Here is a 20,368-nt window from a genome sequence, read left to right as displayed (position 1 = left end):
TAACAGTTTATTTAGACCTCATCACTTGAGGTTATGTTTTCCAGTGTGCATTACTTTGAACTTATTGACAGTTAATTTCATCCGCCATTTTGTCACCTAGTCACCCAGTTTAGTGAGATCCCTTTGTAACTCTTTGCAGTTAGCTTTGGACTAGGGATGTAAATATCATTTGAAAAAGTACTCATTTAAACTATTAAAATTATTTTGGTTAACCGTTTTAATCATTAAGTTCACAATCTACGTTTTACATCCCTACTTTGGACTTAACTATCTTGACTAGTTTTGTATTGTCTGAAAATTTTGCCACCTCACAAGTCACCCATTTTTCCAGATCATTTACAAATATGTTGAACTGCACAGGATCCTTGGGGGACCCTGCTATTTACTTCTCTTCATTGTGAAAACTGATTATTTATTCCTACCATTTGTTTCCATCTTTTAACCAGTTACTGATCTATGAGAGGACCTCCCTTATCCCATGATTGCTTATTTTGTTTAAGAGCTTTTGGTGAGGGACCTTGTCAGGCTTTATGAAAGTCTAAGGACACTATATCCACTAGATCACCCTTGTCCACATGCTTGTTGACCTCCTGAAAGAATTCTAAATAGATTGGTGAGGTATGATTTCCCGGTATAAAAGCCCTGTTGACTCTTCCCTAGCATATAGTGTTCATCTCTGTGTCAGATCATTTTGTTCTTTGCTGTAATTTCAACCAGTTTGCCTGGCATAGAAGTTAGGCTTACTGGCCTGTAATTGCCAGGATTGCCTCTGGATCCTTTTTTAAAAATCAGCGTTACATGAGCTATCCTCCAATTATCTGGTACCGAGGCTGATATGAGTGATAGGTTACATACCACAGTAGTAGTTCCGCAGTTTCATATTTGAATTCCTTCAGAACTCTTGGGTGATTACCATTGGGTCCTGGTGACTTACTACTGTTTAATTTATCAATTTCTTCCAAACCTCCTTTACTGACATCTCAGTCTGGGACAGTTCTTCAGTCTCGTCACTTAGCTAGAATGACTTGAATGTGAGGATCTCCCCCATATCCTCTGCAGTTAGGACTGATGCAAAGAATTAATTTAGCTTCTCAGCAACGGCCTTGTCTTCCGTGAGTACTCCTTTAGCACCTTGATTGTCCAGAAGCCCCACTCACCGTTTGGCAGGCTTCCTGCTTGTACTTTAGTAAACTTTTTTTTTAATTTAGTTTTGGTGAATAATTCATCTTTCCAAAATGGTACAAAGAATATACAGTAACTTTTACCATGGTATTGTTCATATCAGCAGAGTGGGAAAACAGCATGAGAGTCAGAGACAAGGTAGAGAGGTAATATCTGGACCTCTGTAAGCTCAAAAGCTTTGATTGGACAGAAGTTGGTCCAATAAAAGATATTACCTCACTCACCTTGTCTCTTTAATATCCTGTGACCAACAGGACTACAACAACACTGCATACAGCATAAGATGTTAACAGTTATTGATTTTTGTAAATGGTGAGCAATTTAAGAACACTCTAAAATATAAAGAACTAACTTGTTAAAATCATGTGTGGGTTTTTTTTATGTTCTAGAACTTGCACTTGCATCTTTGTTCAGTCTGAATGCCTTATTTGACTTCTGGAGGTATTTCAAATACACAGTTGCACCAACTAGCTTAGTTATGAGTCCTGGACAGCAGACCCTTCTTGGGCTTCAGAATGCATGTAAGTCTGACAATTATCTCTGGCAGCACTCTTTAAAATGGTGTCTACAAATGAGTTTGTAAATATTTAACCTTCTGAACAGACTGTCATAGGTCTCAACCTGGCATGGGCCTCCAAACAAACACAAATGTCTAGAAAAAGAAAAGAGATGCAGTCAATAACTTCTGAAGGGTAGGAGTGTTGATTCAGAGAGCATTTTGATTGACTTCACCTTACTGCTCCCTGCAGATGGGGTAACTAGGTGAGGTGGAATGAAAATTCAGAAGATCAAGAAGTTACTTGATTACTGTGTACCAGTAACTTCATGAAAGAAAGTATTGAGTGATAAAGGGCCCTTTACCTCAGCGGAGAAAGGCATAACAAGAACCTATGGCTGGAAGCTGAAGCCAGACAGAGTTAACTTAGAAATAGGGAACACATTTTTAACAGTGAGGGTGACTGACTTTGGAACCAGCTAGGAAGTGGTGGATTCTCCCTCTCTTGATGTCTTTAAATCAAGACAGAATGCCTTTGTGGAAGATATTCTTCAGTCAAACACAAGTAGGGGTTCTCAAACTGGGGGTTGTGACCCCTCCGGGTGTCGCAAGGTTATTACATGGAGGGTCACGAGCTGCCAGCCTCCACCCCCAAACCCTGTTTCATCTCCAGCATTTATAATAGTGTTAAATATATATATATTTTGTAAGTGTTAATTTGTAAGGGGGGGTCGCACTCAGAGGTTTGCTGTATGAAAGGGGTCACAAGTACAAAAGTTTGAGAACCACTGGCATGGGGATAATTGGGTTAAATGATAACGGCCAGTGTTAGGAGGTCAAACTAGATGATCGCATGTACCCTTCTGTCCTTAATCTATGGATTTGTATCACTGCTTCCAACATCTGAAAATGAATGCATATAACTAAACGGTTCATAATGTGTCTTCCATCTTTGTACCAAATGTGGGATGTCAGTACACTATATCACACTTAACCAGTCTGACCTCTGATTGCAGAAAAATGCCATCAGGGTGGAGGGACTTCATAGGAAAGCATCAATAAAGATCAGGAGCATAGAAAAACATCAGTAACGATTGTGGCGTAGTGTGATTGATTTATGTGCAAAGATTAAAACAAGTATGTGTAACTTGACTAAACTATGAAGGGAACATATATCAGTCCATGAGTATTGAAACTCTTTGGAGATGATGTGTATAGGCAGGGTTAATAAAATGAAGTTAAAAAGGGAAACTTGCCCAAAGAACCTGACTGAAGCTCCTTACTAGAGACATTTTATATTAGATATGCCTATAATAGTGCTCTGTGCAAAGCACTCTCTTGCTGTTGTATCTAGGCACAGTACAAGGGTTTTAAAACAGCAGGGTCCATCCATAAGGAACAACCTCATAAAGAGTAGGAAATGTTCCTGCATTGACCATAGGGAAGGACTGGATGTGACTTAATAAGTCTCTCATTATGTGTGTTACTATTATTTGTGTATACTGCTATGTTTGTAATAGTAAAATGCCTAGAGGTCCCAGCTGAAATCAGGACCTTGTTGAGCTAGACTGTATATAAACACATAGTAAGATAATCCCTGCCCTGAAGTGGTTTCAGTCCAAATAGGTAGGATAAAGGGTGGAAGAGAGTATTCTTATTCCCACTTTGCAGATGGAGAACTGAGGCACAGAGGTGTAGTGACTCACCCAAGGTCACACACTGTGTCTGTGGCAGAATTTAACCCACTTCTGAGTGGCAGTGCAGTTCCTGAACCACGAGACCATTCTTTTACTTTGTCACGGCTCTAATTTCTGTGCTTGTGACTTGGCTGCTGAATTTTATGGCTCTGAGATTTCTTTCAAATCTCCTTTTCTGGTCTCAGTGTAGGATTTTCTTAAGATAGTAAAGAAATAAAATAACAGTTAAGAAAAATGATCCAGACTGCTGCTCCTTCAGCCCTAATTCTGCTTTTTTTTTATTATTACAGCAGTACAAACAACTCCACCCCGTGAGCTAGTGACAAAGAAAGTCCCTTCTTCAACACCTTCTCCTCCAATCCTGGGTCAGAGCGTGCTGAGTTACAGCCCATCTCGCTCACCTAATACCAGCCCAAAGTTTGCCACTGGTTGCATGACTGGGTACAGCCCCCAGCTACAGGCTTTGTCAGGCAGCAGCGGTTCTTATAGCACTGCTGTGACCTACTCACCAAACAGCAACTACAGTAAGGTAATAGCCTTGATAACCCAGTGTAACAAGTTGGAATTTGCTTATTAGATTGCTTGTATTGTGCCCTACACTGCAGAACCTGATTCTCCAGTAGTTTGCACCTTGTGTATTTATTTACACTTTTTGCACAGCAGGTGTAAAATTTTACCCAACAGGAATTCTCCAATCTCCCACTGGTGATGGGATTTTATTCACTTTGCACCACCTGGCAGGTGATGCAGTAAGAATTTAAATAAACCAGCCAGCAACTGAAACATACTAAAGCCAAAGTGGTGTCTAGTTTAACAGTAACTAGCAATGCAGTAACAAGTTGGATAAATACGTTAATTTTGTTTACAAATTGAAACTAATAAGTAGAATTCCAGCTTTACAAAATAGCACAATCACTCACTCTGTTTCCCACAGGTATCCAGCTTCAGTCCCTCTCCTGGGGGCTCACCGTACCCCACCAGCATTGGACCAGTGGAAAGCAGCGGGCTGAGGTCTCGGTACCGTTCTTCGCCAACTGTGTATAACTCCCCTATTGGCAAAGAAGACTATATGACAGACCTAAAGTCCCTGGACAGCTTCCTTCAAAGTGAAGAAGAGAAGCAACATCGAGTTCAGCTGGGTAAGTAAGTAGCTCTGTTTGGTCTAAAAGTTGTTGTTGTTTTTTAAGTGCATTTGTGGGATGGTATTCCAGTTCTTCTCCTATAAGTAGACACAGATGTGCCAATCTTAATGAAATGGACCTAAGTCATTTGCACAGTATCCACCTCTTAACAAATCCCTGTAGAAGGCACAATCTGAAGGCTGATGCAGAACAAGTTAAATCTTTTACTGAATAGTCTAAGTGAGATGTGAAGCAGAGCTCCATGACTTCTACAGCCCTTTGCAACACAGAAGCCTTAGGGAAGCTTTCCAGAGAACAAAGCCTTGTGGTATAGATAGAAATGTGTCACTGTTGACACTCTGGAGACAACTAATGGATGTCTATAAATAACAAACTATATCTGTATAGGACTTATTGGCCTACAGCAGGCCTGCACAACATGCGGCCCACAGAGCCTCACTGTGCGGCCCGCGGGGGGATTCTGAATCCCCCCTGCACACTGCGCTCTGCGGGGAGCCCAGAGCCCTTTGAATCCCAGCCGCGGCAGGCAATCAAAGGGCTCTGGGCTGCCTGCAGCAGCGGCGGGCAATCAAAGGGCTCTGGGCTGCCCGCAGCCGTGGGGAGCCCAGAGCCCTTTAAATCTCAGGCGCAGCTGGGAATCAAAGGGCTCTGGGTTGCCGTGGAGAGCGCAGAGCCCTTTAAATCCCAGCCGCCGCCGGGAGTCAGAGAGCTCTGGGCTGCGCGCAGTGTGGGGCTCTCTCCCAGAGCTCTCTGACTCCAGGCCGCGGCTGAGATTTAAAGGGCTCTGGGCTCCCCGCGGCTGCAGGCAACCCAGAGCCCTTTGATTCCCTGCCCGCGGCCGCTGATTGCCCCCTCCACGGACCCCTGTCCTAACTGCCCCCCAGGACTCCCACCCCCATCTAACACGCTGGTCCTTGTCCCCTGACACCCCTCTCCCAGGACCCCACCCCCTATCTAAATGCCGCTGCTCCTTGTCCCTCGATTGCCCCCTCCCGAGACCCCTGCTCTTAACCAGGGCTCTAGCAATTTTGCCACCCCAAGCAGGGCGGCACGCCACGGGGGGCGCTCTACCGGTCACTGGTCCCGCGGCTCCGGTGGACCTCCTGCAGACGTGCCTGCGGAGTGTCCGCTGGTCCCGCGGCTCCGGTGGGCCAGCGGACCCTCTGCAGGCACGCCTGCGGGAGGTCCACCGGAGCCGCCTGCTGCCCTCCCGGCGACCGGCAGAGCGCCCCCCCGCGGCATGCCGCCCCAAGCTCGAAGTTGGCGTTCTGGGGCCTGGAGACGCCCCTGCTCCTAACTGCCCCTTGGGACCCCAGCCCCTATCTAAGCCTCCCTTCTCCTTGTCCCCAACTGCCCCCTCCTGAGATCCCCCCAACTGCCCCTCAGGACCTCACCCCCCACCTGTCCCCTGATGAACCCCTGAGACTCCCATGCCTATCCAACTGCTGCCTGTCCCCTGACTGCCCCCCCGAACCTCTGCCCCATCCAACCTCCCCTGCTCCCTGTCCCTTGACTTCCCCCCGGAACCTCCTACCCCTTCTCCAACCCCTAGCCCCCTTACCGTGCCACTCAGACCAGCGTGTCTGGCTCCAGCAGCTCCAGACACGTTGCTGCCATGCTCCCCGGCAGAGCCCACAGCCCCCACCCCACCCCACCCTCAGCACCTGCCTTCCAGATTTGAACACCTCAAAATTCAGGAGTGCTCAAGCTCAGTTTGGGCAGCTGTTACTTCATTTCTCCCAAATCAAATATACTGATCCACTGTAACTTGCTGTAGAAAAAGTAGGATAAAATTGAGCAAGAAATGCTTATTAGCACTGGAATTGCTATTTTCAACAGCCATTGCCTTTTTGTTTGTTTAAAAGGAAGACAGTGATATTGCATTGGCAAATTCCCCATAGAAAGAGAGTGGAACAAAAGAATAGTAAAGGCACCTCAATTTTTCCTCATTTATGGAGGACAGTCTTATAATATGCATCCAGATATTCTCCAATCACACAAGCTGAAAATTGTTCCACTTTACTGCAGCTCTGTAACCATATGGGAACCAATCCTGTCTGTTTTGTGCACATCCAAAATTCCTGCTGAATGACCCACCCTGGGAGCGAGTTACCAGTGATGCAGGGCTGGGGCGGCAGGAGGTGGGGGAGGGGAGGCACTGGTGAGGGGGAGCCCAGGGCTGGGGCAGCAGTGGGGTGGGGTGAGGGCACTGGTGGGGAGGAAAGGGGGAAGCCCAGCGCTGGTGTGGCAGGGGGTGTGGGTGGGGGGAGAGCCCAGGACTGGGGCAGCAGGGGGATACAGGGGGCAGCCAAATTTTTTTTTGCTTGGGGCAGCAAAAAACCTAGAGCCGGCCCTGCCGGGTTCCCCCAGCCGCCGGAGCCCTGGGCCCTTTAATTTGCCCCTGAGGCCTCCCAGCCACCTCTTCAGCTGGGAGCCCCTGGTTGATTTAAAATCAAGTATTACCTCCCCACCCCCAACCTTCCTTTTTGGCACACAGCTTTTTTGGTGGAGCGGCAGTGGGGAAGGAGGGTTTGTTTCCACAGGGCTGGGCGGCCCTGGGGCGGGGTGTTTCCACGGGGCCGGGGGGTTTCGGCCCTCAGCTGTTTTCTTTGGAGGAATGTGGCCCTTGCTGCTTTATGAGTTGTGCAGGCCTGGCCTACAGTAAAGAGCCAGGGCCTTCATCTTGACAAGAGGTGTGACCTGTGGAGAAGGCATCTCCGATCAAGATGCCAAGTAATCTGCAGATGACCTGCGTCCTGAAAAGACACTTTTTATTATTGAGATGATAGTGACTAATAATATTTTACATAGACTGAGTTTGGTATTTGGGTTCATAGCAACTTGTGGATGGCATCCCTCCAGTCAAAGCGTAAAGGCTCTGATTTGTCATCTGTACAGGAACCTCACACTGCTTAAAAATTGTTTGGCAAGCAACATGGAGTAATTATTTGTTTACTGAATGGATAATTTCAGGGAGTTCAGATTCCAGCTCTCCTTCCAGCAGTCCGACTCTTTGGAACTACAGCCGTTCCATGGGAGACTACGCACAGATGCTGAGGAAGTTCCAGTACCAGCTGGCCTGCAGGTCCCAAGCCCCATCAGCACACAAAGATGAAGCTGATCTGAGCTCTAAGCAGGCTGCGGAAGAGGTAAATAGAAAACTCAAGGAATCAGGAGGGGAAAAGATACAGTTGTGAATTTTGCAATCTTCTGCAAGGATTTGGATGTCTCCCCCATTCACATTACTGGAAAGAGAGGGGATAAATCCCATAGCATTGAATTGCCTTCATATAATTTAGAAAAATATTTTCTTACTACAAATTTATATTCCAAACTTCAATCTGAACTAGTTCGTTGTACATTACCTTCACCAGTAGAGGGCAATTATAGATTTGTTTGGGGTTAAAAAAGTGACTTCTGACCAAACACTTCTGGATATATCTGCTGTATAGACTTTTATAGTTTTAGTATTCATTTTGTGAGCAGTGGTGGGAAACAGTAAACACAGATTTAACCTTTTCCTGTCTTAACCAATTTCTCACCAACACCTTAATTATGTAGTAGTAATATATAACAATTCTAGATAGAGTAGTTCAGTCTGGAGTTCAAAAACAAGTAGTTTAACTGCGTTCTTGGACTTAGTGATGTTGAAAAATCCTCTTTTCTGCCATTTTGTACTATGGATAAAAGTGTTTGTAACTAACAATTAACTGCATCTAGTGGATTTCAAGCAGCTGAACGTATATTGAAAATCCTCCCTTGCACTTGTACATGCTCAGTGGATTTTGTGAGACACGTGGAGAAGAGTACCGCACATCTGACTTTAGTGTGGCCGATAGGAGTAGCTCTTAACTTGCCTGTCTTTTAATTAAATGTTACCCCTTTTCTCTACCCTGCACATTGATTTAGTGTAACTTTCCATTAACTTAAACCTTTTCTAGAAATCCTACTAGCTTAGACCAGTTTTATCCGAATACAAATAGCTATGGGTACCAAAATAGTGCATCTGGGCTTGGTGTGTTAAACTAACTAGTCCTCATGAAATGCCCTGTGAGATACGAACATTCTAAAACCTAGCTGGGCCTTATGATGGGCACGCTATAATTAGTATTAGTAAAATGGCTTGGCTTCTAAAAGCCACATTGTGTTCAGCTGGGTTCCTATATCTTTGCAATAAGTCTCTTAAACTACTTAACTTTTTACCTAGGTTTGGTTGAGGGTGATAACGAATCGACAACTGCTCAATCATGTGGACTCATGGACAGCTAAGTTCAGAAATGTAAGTCCTACCATTGTTCTTTAGAGTCTAATATTTTAGTATCCTGTCCTTATTTCTGCAGAACTCAGAACTAGAAAATACATGAGTACATCATCATTTGTCTCAGCCTTAATGGAACTGAGTTATGGTATAAACTTGGTAGTGTGTAATATTTCCTTAATGATCTTTGATTTGTAACAGAACTCTTGCTTTTTTATCTAATTGTATTATATTAGAATGGTGGGAGAGGGGAGAAATCGAGTTGCCACATGTGTACCTAAGGTTGTAGAAAACTACAGAGTGTATTTGAGGATTAGCATATGGCTGTGTAACTAGCAACTAACACAAAGCACGCTCACAAAGGGCCATATTAAGTTTACACGTTCAACCTTAACTCGTGCACTTGCTGACTTTTGTGCTATGACATCCTGCAAACTTCAAATTGTAAAGTTCATACCAATGAAAATGGGTAGACTTGTTTTTCCCTTTTCCACAACTCAACCTGCTGACTCTGTTTTCCTCAAACATTTCAAAATAACTCACCTGGGCTGAACTGAAGCATGGAAAATCCCATCCCCAAGGTTAAAATTTTCCAAAAGGTCTGAACAGCTGAAAAGTTAGAATGAAAATCCTGACGTAAGAACTGTTTGTTGTTTCTGCTATTGCTAATGCAGACCTGACTACGCTTCAAGGTAAAAGTATTAGGTAATCAAATAACAAACTACTCCAACACACAGCTTGTTGGAGTTCATGGCACTCCCCAGGCATGTTTGTTTGTTTAAGCCAATAATATCCATGAAAAGCTCAAGTGTTCACAAATAATATATTTCTATCGGCATCCTTCTTCCTTAAAACAGACTGTGGGAATTATGGACACATGCAAACATAAATTAACTGTTTGTGGATGACTTACTGCTCTTCATACCATTACTCCCCTCACCATCCAAAAAGTCTGTATCATGGTCTAGAAACGTTGTCTAGAACTCACTCATTGAACTTTTTAAATTGTCATTCAAATGCTACCATAACCTGATAGTCTATTTACTTAATAACTTTGTATATCTCTTCTGCTTCCTTAAATGTTTGTTGTTCACCTTTTTTACTTAGCAGTCATAACAGTGATTAGGGTATAGTAACACTTCACATAGACTTCCTGTTGCTTCTTATCTTTTTAATTGTCTGCCTTTCTCTCTCCTCTTCTAGTGGATTAACGAGACTATTTTAGTGCCACTTGTGCAAGAGATTGATTCTGTGAGCACTCAGCTGAGAAGAATGGGGTGTCCAGAGTTGCAGATTGGAGGTACTGTATGGAGATACTGTAATAGATTTGGTTCAGTTCTCATTAGTACCTGTGCTCAGGACGAAAACTTCCAGACAGAAAAGGGTGTTCTTTGCAACTTTAAGAACTAGAAACAGTTTTTTTTAATGAGAGAGAGCTTGGATTATACAGCAACTTCCACAGGTGCAGAATTGCAGAAAACACAGGAACCTTGTTACAGCTGCATCAGTGAGAGGACTATGTTCATTCCAATTGAGCCTCCTGAGGCAAATCTCTTAAGACAATAACCTGGTATTTGATCTCTAACTGTTAGACGCTCTTATAGCTGCTAGCCTGGATTCTATCTTCAGTTAAACTGCTGTTTAATCTGAAGTAATTCCACTTATTTGCATTGTTACATCAAACTGAGAGCAGAATTTGGCCTTCTATTTTGTAGGTTGCTTAAGCTTTAATCTCCCCTTAAAACCCACTTCTGCTGTGACACGTATGAGAAATTAACCAACTAATAATGGCTAGATGGAGAGGCAGTTAGGAATCTGCTATATACTTAGTCAAATGGAACACTAGAAAGTTTGTCGTATCCCCTTTTTCCACCAGTATAAGTGTCTTTTGTCTCATAGGATGCAAGGTTTTCAGGACAGGGACTGTCTTCCTGTATGTGTGGTGCCTAGCATGTTTTGTATGTTATGATGATGTAAATAATACAGGCTCAATCTTTCTCCCAGTGAAGTAAACATTGGAGTAAACTTCTCTAGGATCAGAATTTGGTATTTGGCAACATCAGTAGTGATGTAGTGTGCCAACTATTCCTAGGACCCAGCTTCTCAGAGTGCAACAGGCAAGCAAGCTGAACAGAATGTGTCACTTCTTCGTAATAGTCTGTTAATGAGCTTCTGAGTGTTCTGCTATGACCATAGATCATATGTGCTGGTGCTCTTTTGTATTGCAGAAGCCAGTATTAGCAGTCTGAAACAAGCCGCTCTTGTTAAAGCTCCACTTATCCCCACACTGAACACTATAGTTCAGTACCTGGACCTTACACCAAACCAGGAATATTTGGTTGAAAGGATCAAAGGTAAATGGTCATCATGCACACTTGAAATGTGCTTCATTACAGTTCTCATGTGTCAAGTGTTAGTGATGTTGAACACTGTCAACAAGACCTTTGAACTTGTGTATTTCCACTACTTGAAAAGCAGCTCCTCCTTCATACCTGTGGAGACCCAGGTATTTGTAATTTTCTACTCTTGTTTAAAGTGACTTAATGATGTGGGATCTTAATATAATTTACAATACTCTTAAAACAAAAGCTTTGTCACCTTTTGAATGTGTTCTGGAAGCTTATTGTTGGATTTAATCAATCTCTTCTCTTACTACTTTATCACTCCCTGATTTAATTCCAAATAAAAATGAGTTTTAGGATTTAAATCTTTTTTTTAAATCCTGATGGTGATTTTTAAAATTTGCTTTGCAAGTGTTTCTTGCATGCATTTCTCATGTATACAGCACTATAAATATGCGTGATGTCTGAAACAGACATAATAGATTTCCTTCTTCCACTCGTCTCCAACCTTGCCCCAAAATAACTTCATATAAACTCTGTTGCCTTTAGAACTTTCTCAGGGAGGATGCATGAGCTCATTCCGATGGAACAGAGGAGGGGACTTCAAGGGCCGTAAATGGGATACTGATTTGCCCACTGATTCTGCTGTAAGTTTGCATAGTTGTGTTTGATGAGACTTAAAATGCATTATTTTTCAGTGCTAGTAGTAGGAATACGAAGCAGAGATACAGCTTGTGAAACTCTTGAGGAACATGATCCAAATCCTGCATACTTCATTTACCCAAGTAATCCCATTGCACTCAATGAGATTACTTGGTAGAATTATGCAAACCAGATCTAGCCCCATATAGATCACAAAAATAATGTTGTTGTGTATCTTAATCTTATGTCACTCTTATTTAGACACAATTGAAATGCCTGTTTAATAGCTGTAGTGGGTGTGGCCTGACTTGCTCTGACCTCTCTACTGCAGTTGTTTTTCTACATTCGGACACAATTAAGTAATCATCTGCATTCAAATGAATCTTCTATAAAATAATTCCTAATACGGAACAAATTATTAAATGACTTCACGTTGATTAAATGTCTAATTTCAGTTCTCCAAAGCAGATTGCAAAGTGAACAGACATGAAAGAATAATAAACATGGATTGAGTGGCCTTGTGCCCATTTAATTGAATATTTGTTTGCTGTGAAATCCTAAATGACTAACACCGAGGAGTAAATAATCTAGTTAGAGAGAGACTTTCAGTGTTGCTCAGCTGAGCAACCTGAAAGAGCAGAGGATAAGTGTTTCTCACCAGAAACAGTAACACGTACTTGAAAATAGTGAATTAAAATATTACTTCTGTTGTCAGAAAACTGACACGACATAGATACAAAGAATAAGGACACATAGCCGAGTGTCACAATTCTGAGGATTTATTTTTCTTGCTGTCTCTGCAAGAAAAGATAGCTGAAGTCCTGCCTTGAGTCAAGTGGTAACTTACCAGTTCTTAAGGGAAAGCACTCAGTCATGGGGTAGAACATCACATCCTGTAATTGAGCCTTTTTTCCCCCTCCCACAAACAGCCAGATGAGATGCCATTGGAGACTATATTGAATATCTAAATACTAATAAGACAAGACAACTTCTCACAAATCAAGGTTAACAGAAGCTTAGGATGAATGAGTTACTAGTTTAAAATATATTCAATGTACATTGAGAAAATGTTAAAATTGAAAACTTCAAGACAAAAGTCAACAAATGCAAAATTGCAGTTTATGCCATATGAATGTTACTGTAAGAACCTTAATATTGAGTATACATTTAACACTAATATACAGTGGGTAGAGTTTCATTTTATCTGCTTGCCACTGTACTGGTTCTAGCGCACTTCCCCGTATATAGGGCGTGCTTGTTCAGACTGAGAGAGGTGGGCTTAAGTTTTACAAAAACATCAATGTGTGAGTATACTGTTTGCCAAACCATGGTTGGTTTGAATCTGTCAATCTCAATCAAACCTTTCAAGTTAATGCGGGAGGAGAGAAGGAATTAAAATAAATATTCTGGTTTGGGGCTCATGTTCGCTACTAAATTCTGCAACTTTGCTTTGAGGTGCAGAGATAAAAACACTGCATGTCTGAGCCTCGGTTTAGCCGATGACATAGAGCCATCTCTGGAAGGGAATGGATATGCCGCATTGTGGCTGACGTCTTGTTGTTCAGCTGACAGATGAACCTTGACTTGTCAACATCTTACATAAATATTCTGGCCAATTTCAAGCGTGGGCCACCAAGGAAAGTGGTTAAAGCACTCCACTGCTTTGTCCCTTTTTAAATTTACTGGAGGTCAGTCAAAGCTGCAATAGGTTCACTGTCCCTTGGATTCTGTAAGGAGTATCTGAGACTGTTAAAGATTAAAGATGGGCACTAAATTCTGATTTATTTTTTTCTTCAGATCATTATGCATGTGTTCTGCACTTACCTTGACTCCAGGCTGCCTCCTCATCCAAAATATCCTGATGGCAAAACATTTACCTCGCAACACTTCATTCAAACACCAGATAAACCAGGTATTGGCATCCTTAGTCCCTTTGTTTGCTGGGATGGACTGCTTGGATCATGGCCTTTATGTCCATATTACCTCTTAAATTTCTATTCATAGATGTTTCAAATGAGAATGTAATCTGCATTCACCAGAGCACCATCAACCCTCCCCACTATGAGCTTATCTACCAGTGCCAAGTCTACAATCTACCCAAGGTATGAACATGGTGCTTTTCTTCTGATACCTCAAGAAAGCTACATACATTCTGAAAACTCTAACTGATATTGATTGGTTAGCTTTTTTGAGTGGTCAGGTTTATTGACAGGGAAATAGTCTTTGAATATAGCAAAGGTCAGTGCAATGTACAAGGCAACATGTTACCTTGATCTAGTCATAGCCCTTGGCATGTAAGTTGCTACTGAATAACACCATTACCATAAAGAGCCTCAGTAGAGTACAAAGGCAGTATCTTCCCCTTGTTGCATGTTCTTTTGGTAAGTTACTAGTGTTTAAAATAAATAAAGACACCAGAGGTCTGTGTTAATTCTTCAGTGCGACAGATCTTGTGTCTCTTACCAGCAAAAGTCTGTGTTGGAAAAATTACCATTCTCAGAATCAAAAGGTTAAATTGATGCTGTTGGATCCCTGGTCAAAACTTGAGCCCTAGTTTCAGAAATGATCGTCAATTCCTCTAATCCTTAAAAGAGTGGAAGGTCATAATCCAGCCTAACAAATTTTCTCTTTTTTTGCATTTGCCCAGCAAGGATGTAAGCAGTGTCCCAAAACTAACTTAAGTCCTGGAGGTTCATTATGGTGAAGAAGACCATAATATTATTCCTTTGGTAATGGTTTCCCTTCAATAGCAGTTTGCAGGTCAGCATAGAAACTCCATAATGACATCTTGCCAGTGAAGTGCAGCCACTTCTGGTGTGGAGTATGACAAGCTGTTTAACAGTGCAAAGCAACATTACACAAAAACTTAGGACAGAAAGTGAAGGGTTTTCTTTTAAATAAGAAATTATGCAGAACTTTGAGACTGAATATTTTATGTATTACTTAATCGTCACCCTCTTCTCTTCCCGTGCGTTCAGGGCAGAAATAACATGTTCCATACCTTGCTTATGTTCCTGTGCATCATAAAGACAAAAGAATCTGGGATGCTCGGGTAGGTATAGAGTGCCATGAATCCCTGCGTTTAATACAGGCTGAGAACGGTAACATTCCCTGTTGTAAATAAGCAGTTTAGCTGCATGTAGACTGATCTCAAGTTCCTGTAGGAACAGTCTGTATTCTTCACTGTATGGCAATTTCTTGCTGGTCTGCGAACATCCTATTTCTTTCACTCCCCCCGAATGCTCTCTTTTGGCTGCCTCCTACACTCTTATGTTAAATAACTTAAAACTTGCCATTTGCATTTCTAACAGAAATACAGAATGTTATTCTTTCTCCTCAAGCATGAGACAGGGAGGTGAGGGCCCTTTTCTCCTTATGAACTAGGATATAAATCTGCCTTAAACGAATTCTACTTTCACTTTTCAGTAACAGCTAAAAGTTTGCATTTCAGGATGGGCTCTTCAAACACAAGAGCTTTATTCTGAACTTCCACGGGGAAAATCAAGCTCCTCAGTTCCTAAAAAGACTAATTCAGGGCAGCAAATGAGGACTGACAATTAAATGCACTTAAAAAAAAGTACTATGGGGAATCATGCACCCTTATGTCCTACAGAAATCTGGGATAGGAGCACTTAAATTATGGGAGTTCTAAGGAGTATCAAATTGATTAAGCAAGGAAAATTAGAACACTAAATGAAATGCAAATTTGTTTTTAAAAGCTTCTTGTACTTATATAAGCCTCTAGGTGCATAAAAAGTTGAATTTTTTTGCAGGCTGACAATCTTTTGGAGCACAAACTGTGCAATATTCAGGGCCGGCTCCAGGCTCCAGACCCCAGCGCGCCAAGCGCGCGCGTGGGGCGGCATTTTAACTGGAGGGCGGCAGGCGGGTCTGGCGGACCTTCCGCAGTCATGCCTGCGGGAGGTCCAACGGAGCCGCGGGACGACCGGACCTCCCGCAGGCATGACTGCGGCGGGTGCGCTGGTCCCGCGGCTCGTGTGGACCTCCTGCAGGCATGACTGCAGAAGCTCCACCGTAGGCGCGGGACCAGCGGCACGTCTGCGGGAGGTCCCGCGAAGGCGCGGGACCGGCGCCCGGCAGCGCGAGCGGCGCAGCGCGCCGCCCTGCTTGGGGCAGCGGAATTCGTAGAGCCGCCCCTGGCAATATTGGCCTCTTTAGTCACTGCCTGGCTAGATCCTGGCCTGAAATCCACTGCCATCGAGAAATATAGGTATAAGTAGATGCCATCATTAGCCACTAATCTTTGCTTTTGGAGCAGTATAAGAAACTTTGAATATGCGTATTGGGCAACTGTGCCTACTTTGGCATAAAAGTGAAGTCCAGACTTTCCCGTTTAATTCCTGTGGGGTTGAACTCTGTTCATAGTGAAGCACAACTCCTAAATAGAAGGAACCTTTGGCAGGGATTGAAAGAACTGCTGGAGTCAGGAGCTTGCAACCTGTCCTGGCAACTTTCTTTTATAACAAAACTTTGCTTTAAATGTAGGTTTGTGCTTATTGTTGTTTTATTGTTATGACTTTGTCTTTGCAGGCGAGTAAATCTTGGCTTATCAGGAGTGAATGTTCTGTGGATCTTGGGAGACTAGTACATCATGGTTCACTGTGGGTGGCCTCCGCCTTCACATAGTGAGAAACAGTTGTGCATCTCTGTGATAACTGAGTAGCTTATTACACTTGTGCCTTGAACATAAACCTACAACAATGTACTAGTGTGATATCCTTGTGAACATAGGATACGTTTACATTCAATACACTGTTCGCATGAGAACATGCTTCCAGCATTGAAATACTCCTACCAGCTTTTATTGCGCAAAGACGTCTCTTTACAGCTTCCCACCTTCACAAGCCCTACTTTAAAAGCCTTCACCAGTCTTCTGGCTGAGTTGCCTTCCAGAGGCCATCACTGCTGATACTTGAATTAGAAGCAACTCAACGGTACCCCCACCAGCTTGGGGAATGAATTGTGAGCCCATCTTATCTACATGGCAGGGTAGAATACTACAGTGAAACTTGGACTGCCCTACTAAGGTTGTACACTGCTGCTTGGTACTTATTACTTAAGTGCTGCCACTTGAAAAATCAGTCACTGCAAGTGTGGCCAAGTACAAGATCCACATGCACTAGGAAATGCTGCATAACCAGGATTCTCTTTGGCTTATGCAGAAAGGCTTGTGGCTAACCATCATTGGAGTACCAGAGTAGTGGGAGTTTGTGGCACCACCACACTTTTAAAGTGACTGCACTGAAGGTGTAAGTGAAAGAAAACTTCAGACCCTACACACCATTTAGACTATATTCTTATGGACCTTTTTTTTTTAAACAAAATAACCCAATATCTTTTAAACTTGAGTGTGTTTGGGGCAGCAGAACGTTGCTGATGTCTTAACAGCAAGTGAAGTCTTGCCCTACCATCATTTATTTTTTAAAGTTCTCACATTAGTATTTCTGGTATTAATCCCCTATTTTAGAGGTGTTTGAGCTGTAAAAAATTTACTCTAAAATGGAACATAGCTTCAGTGTCTCTGCATAAGAACACATTTTTTACACTTAAATCAGGATGTCTTAGGAGTCCAAAGGGACATCCTCTCCTCCACCCCCATATAGCCCCATTTTGCTGTGAATTTCTTTATAACCAAGGACAAACAGATGCAACTTGACCAGCGTTAGTCATTGGAGGGAGTTGAGGCTCTGCTGTTTTTTCCTGCCTGGGGCAGATAGCAATGACCCAGAAGCAAGAATCAAATTTATGACTTGAACTCCTGTCCTCTATGGGAGGCACGTCACTTTAGATCCTCAGACCAGTCAACACCTTATTTTGAGAAGAGACCTGTTCTGCTCTTTACTACAAGTATATATAATGATGGGGTGTCCCTGGATAACCCAACATGTTTTGTTGGGTTTTTTTTTTTTTACAGTTATATAAGCAATTGCTCTGCAATGTAGACTAGTTGCTCCTTGGAAAAAAATGAGTTACACGTGTTTTAAACAAAATGGATTCCTACATGTATGCCAAGGTTTTTTCCTATAGGGATGAAGGATCCATTGCAAATCGTGGTAACCAGGGAATTTTAAAAATGTGTGTTTTTAGGTTCTTTTTAAAAAAATATATATATATTGTGGGGACAATTTCAGAAGGGTAATGTTAAGAGTCCTCCTGTTTCTCTGTCTCCTGTCATAAGGCATGAGGTTAAGGCCAAGTGGCCTACTTAATTTTACCCTTTCAACCCACAATGACTAGAAAATTGAGACCTTAATGTCACTGTGTTAAACTGCTAACGATGATACTCTGTGGAATCCTGCTAAAAGTATTCTTCCAGGATTCAAAAAAAGAGCTGGCTGGTTAGACTTGTGAAGAATACGCAAGATTTGTATTAGTTTTACAATGACTACACTCTTTCTTTTGTACTGTTTTCAATTTTTTTACTGAACTGTGGATTGCCTACCTAGACAAGAGCAGGTGGGGAGGGGTTTGGAAATGTGTCCTTTTTACTATGCTCAGCACAATTACCATTCATTATCTCAGTTAGACTGGTTTTTTTAATGAATGAGCTGAACTTACTACCATTGTCTGTCAGAACTGCATCTTATTCAAGATACAACTTCCCCAAGGGGAGGTATGAATTTTTCCTGGAGATCAGACTGTTAACAATGGTTAATTTGGTGCCTGTATTAAATGGGTTCATTTGGTTAAACATTTGTGTGTGGTTTTGTGCAGTAACAAATGGCATATTTTGTTGCCCAAATATCTGTTTACACACCCCATATCATCTAGTTTGAGACTTATTTCCGCATTATACAATTCATTATCAGGTTTGCATGATAGTTCATCTGTAGCAATGAGTAACAGTAATGTGGCATGTTTTGCTTAGGATAGGTGGCAAAGAACTGATAAAATTACTGTTTGAGTGACATTTATTTAAGGTGGGAAGGAAATTGGTTTAGTCGGGTAACAATCCTTCTCATGTTGGTGCTTGCAATTCTCATCGAAGCTCAAGGGTATCTGAAGGCAGACAGTAGATCTGTCTTCCATCTTGAAGACTGCACATATCTCATGGGTGAGACAGCCCAGCAGCAGGAAATTCAACCATTACAGTTCTAACACCTCTAGTACTAAAATATATCACATGCTTCTTCCTTTCTGAACTTTCAGATTGTTTGGGAATGGAAGAGAGAAATAAGACATAGTTGTTGAAGCTTCTTTAAAAAAAAAAAGAAAAGAAAAAAGCTGCAGAGTTCAATTTTACTTTGGTTTTTGGTCTGAAATCTGAACAAAGTTAGCTAATAAGTTCTTCAGGAGTAATATCTTATCCAAGGGCTACTCTTTCCTTGAAACCAACATAATATCTAGTGTGTGTGTGTCTATATATATATATATATATATATATATATATATATATATATATATATATATATATATATATGCAAACTCAATATTAGTGATCAGACTATACAAGAAAGCTCAACCAAATTTTGTTGAACTGTTTGGAGCCTGCCAGTGTTCCATTGAAAGTGCCTACTGTCCTGAGTGCAAATATTATGCAGGCAGTGTAGCCTAGTCCTCCAGCCCAGTGGCTCTCAACCTTTCCAGACGACTGTGCTCCTTTCAGGAGTCTCATTTGTCTTGTGTACCCCAAGTTTCACTTCACTTAAAAACTAGTTGCTTACAAAAGCATATGTAAAAATATAGAAGTGTCACAGCGCACTTACTGAAAAATTGCTGACTTTCTCATTTTTACCATATAATTATAAAATAAATCAATTGGAATATAAATATTGTACTCAGTGTATAGTATATAGAGCAGTGTAAACAAGTCATTGTATGAAATTTTAGTTTGTATTGACTTCGCTGGTGCTTTTTATGTAGCTTGTTATAAAACTAGGCAAATAGCTAGATGAGTTGATGTACCCCCGGGAGTCCTCTGTGTACCCCCAGGAGTATGCGTTCCCCTGGTTGAGAACCACTGATCTAGCCAATGGAGGTTCCAATTAAAAGGTGAAGTATGATAGTAAAAAGCTGAGATTTCTAATAAAATTCTGATAGCCTTAATTACAAACATGACCTCAGTCTAGTTCTTAGAGAATGAGTGTTCATGTCACAAAAAAGTAAATGCTAATTGACCACTTGTTGGCAACCTCAGAAGAGAGACCAACAAATGAATTGCTATGGAGAGTGAATTCCTCTTACCCCTAAATGAGGTCCCTCTAAAGCAGGATTCACGCATGCCGGTGGGGCAGTATGAGGGAAGCTCACTCTGCTTATTTTGTCTCCTGTGTGGCTAAAGGGAGGGCTCAGACCCCAGGATCTCAAGCCAACACCTTTCAGCAGCACTAACTTTCCATTATTGCTTTTAAATAATATTTATAATTAAAAGAAAGCTCACCTTTACAAAATCTAACTGGAACATAGGCTGAAGAGCATTTCTCTTGCTACATGGATGATTCCAATGTCAACTACCCATTTTGCTTGCTTCTACAGCTGTCCTTTGTGCATTCTTCCCACTGTCCTATGTAGGTGGGGCTCCGCAAGACCATTACCAGGTCTCTTACTTAAAGTCACTTCTCAAGACCCACAACTGTGATGCCAACAAC

At 42.1% G+C, this 20,368-nt stretch overlaps 1 protein-coding gene across 2 annotated transcripts in view; it reads left to right on the top strand.

Moving 5' to 3' along the window:
- Positions 1-20,368, top strand: part of TMEM209 (transmembrane protein 209) — a 26,457-nt gene extending 6,089 nt beyond the window's left edge. The window contains exons 4-15 of one of the 2 annotated variants that reach the window (XM_045028724.1): positions 1,572-1,703; positions 3,666-3,904; positions 4,310-4,514; positions 7,491-7,666; positions 8,725-8,796; positions 9,979-10,075; positions 11,004-11,129; positions 11,667-11,764; positions 13,557-13,671; positions 13,764-13,861; positions 14,738-14,811; positions 20,292-20,368. In XM_045028724.1, coding sequence (XP_044884659.1) covers positions 1,572-1,703; positions 3,666-3,904; positions 4,310-4,514; positions 7,491-7,666; positions 8,725-8,796; positions 9,979-10,075; positions 11,004-11,129; positions 11,667-11,764; positions 13,557-13,671; positions 13,764-13,861; positions 14,738-14,811; positions 20,292-20,358 — 1,499 coding nt within the window. In that variant the 3' untranslated portion in view covers positions 20,359-20,368. Of the gene's footprint in view, positions 1-1,571; positions 1,704-3,665; positions 3,905-4,309; positions 4,515-7,490; positions 7,667-8,724; positions 8,797-9,978; positions 10,076-11,003; positions 11,130-11,666; positions 11,765-13,556; positions 13,672-13,763; positions 13,862-14,737; positions 14,812-16,310; positions 18,472-20,291 lie in introns of those variants that run through there. The other variant, XM_045028731.1, reaches the window with a different exon arrangement.

This window comes from Mauremys mutica, chromosome 1 (genome assembly GCF_020497125.1).
Source record: "Mauremys mutica isolate MM-2020 ecotype Southern chromosome 1, ASM2049712v1, whole genome shotgun sequence".
In the NCBI taxonomy this organism is placed as follows: Eukaryota; Metazoa; Chordata; order Testudines; family Geoemydidae; genus Mauremys; species Mauremys mutica.
This window is presented reverse-complemented; position numbering and strand designations above follow the sequence as displayed.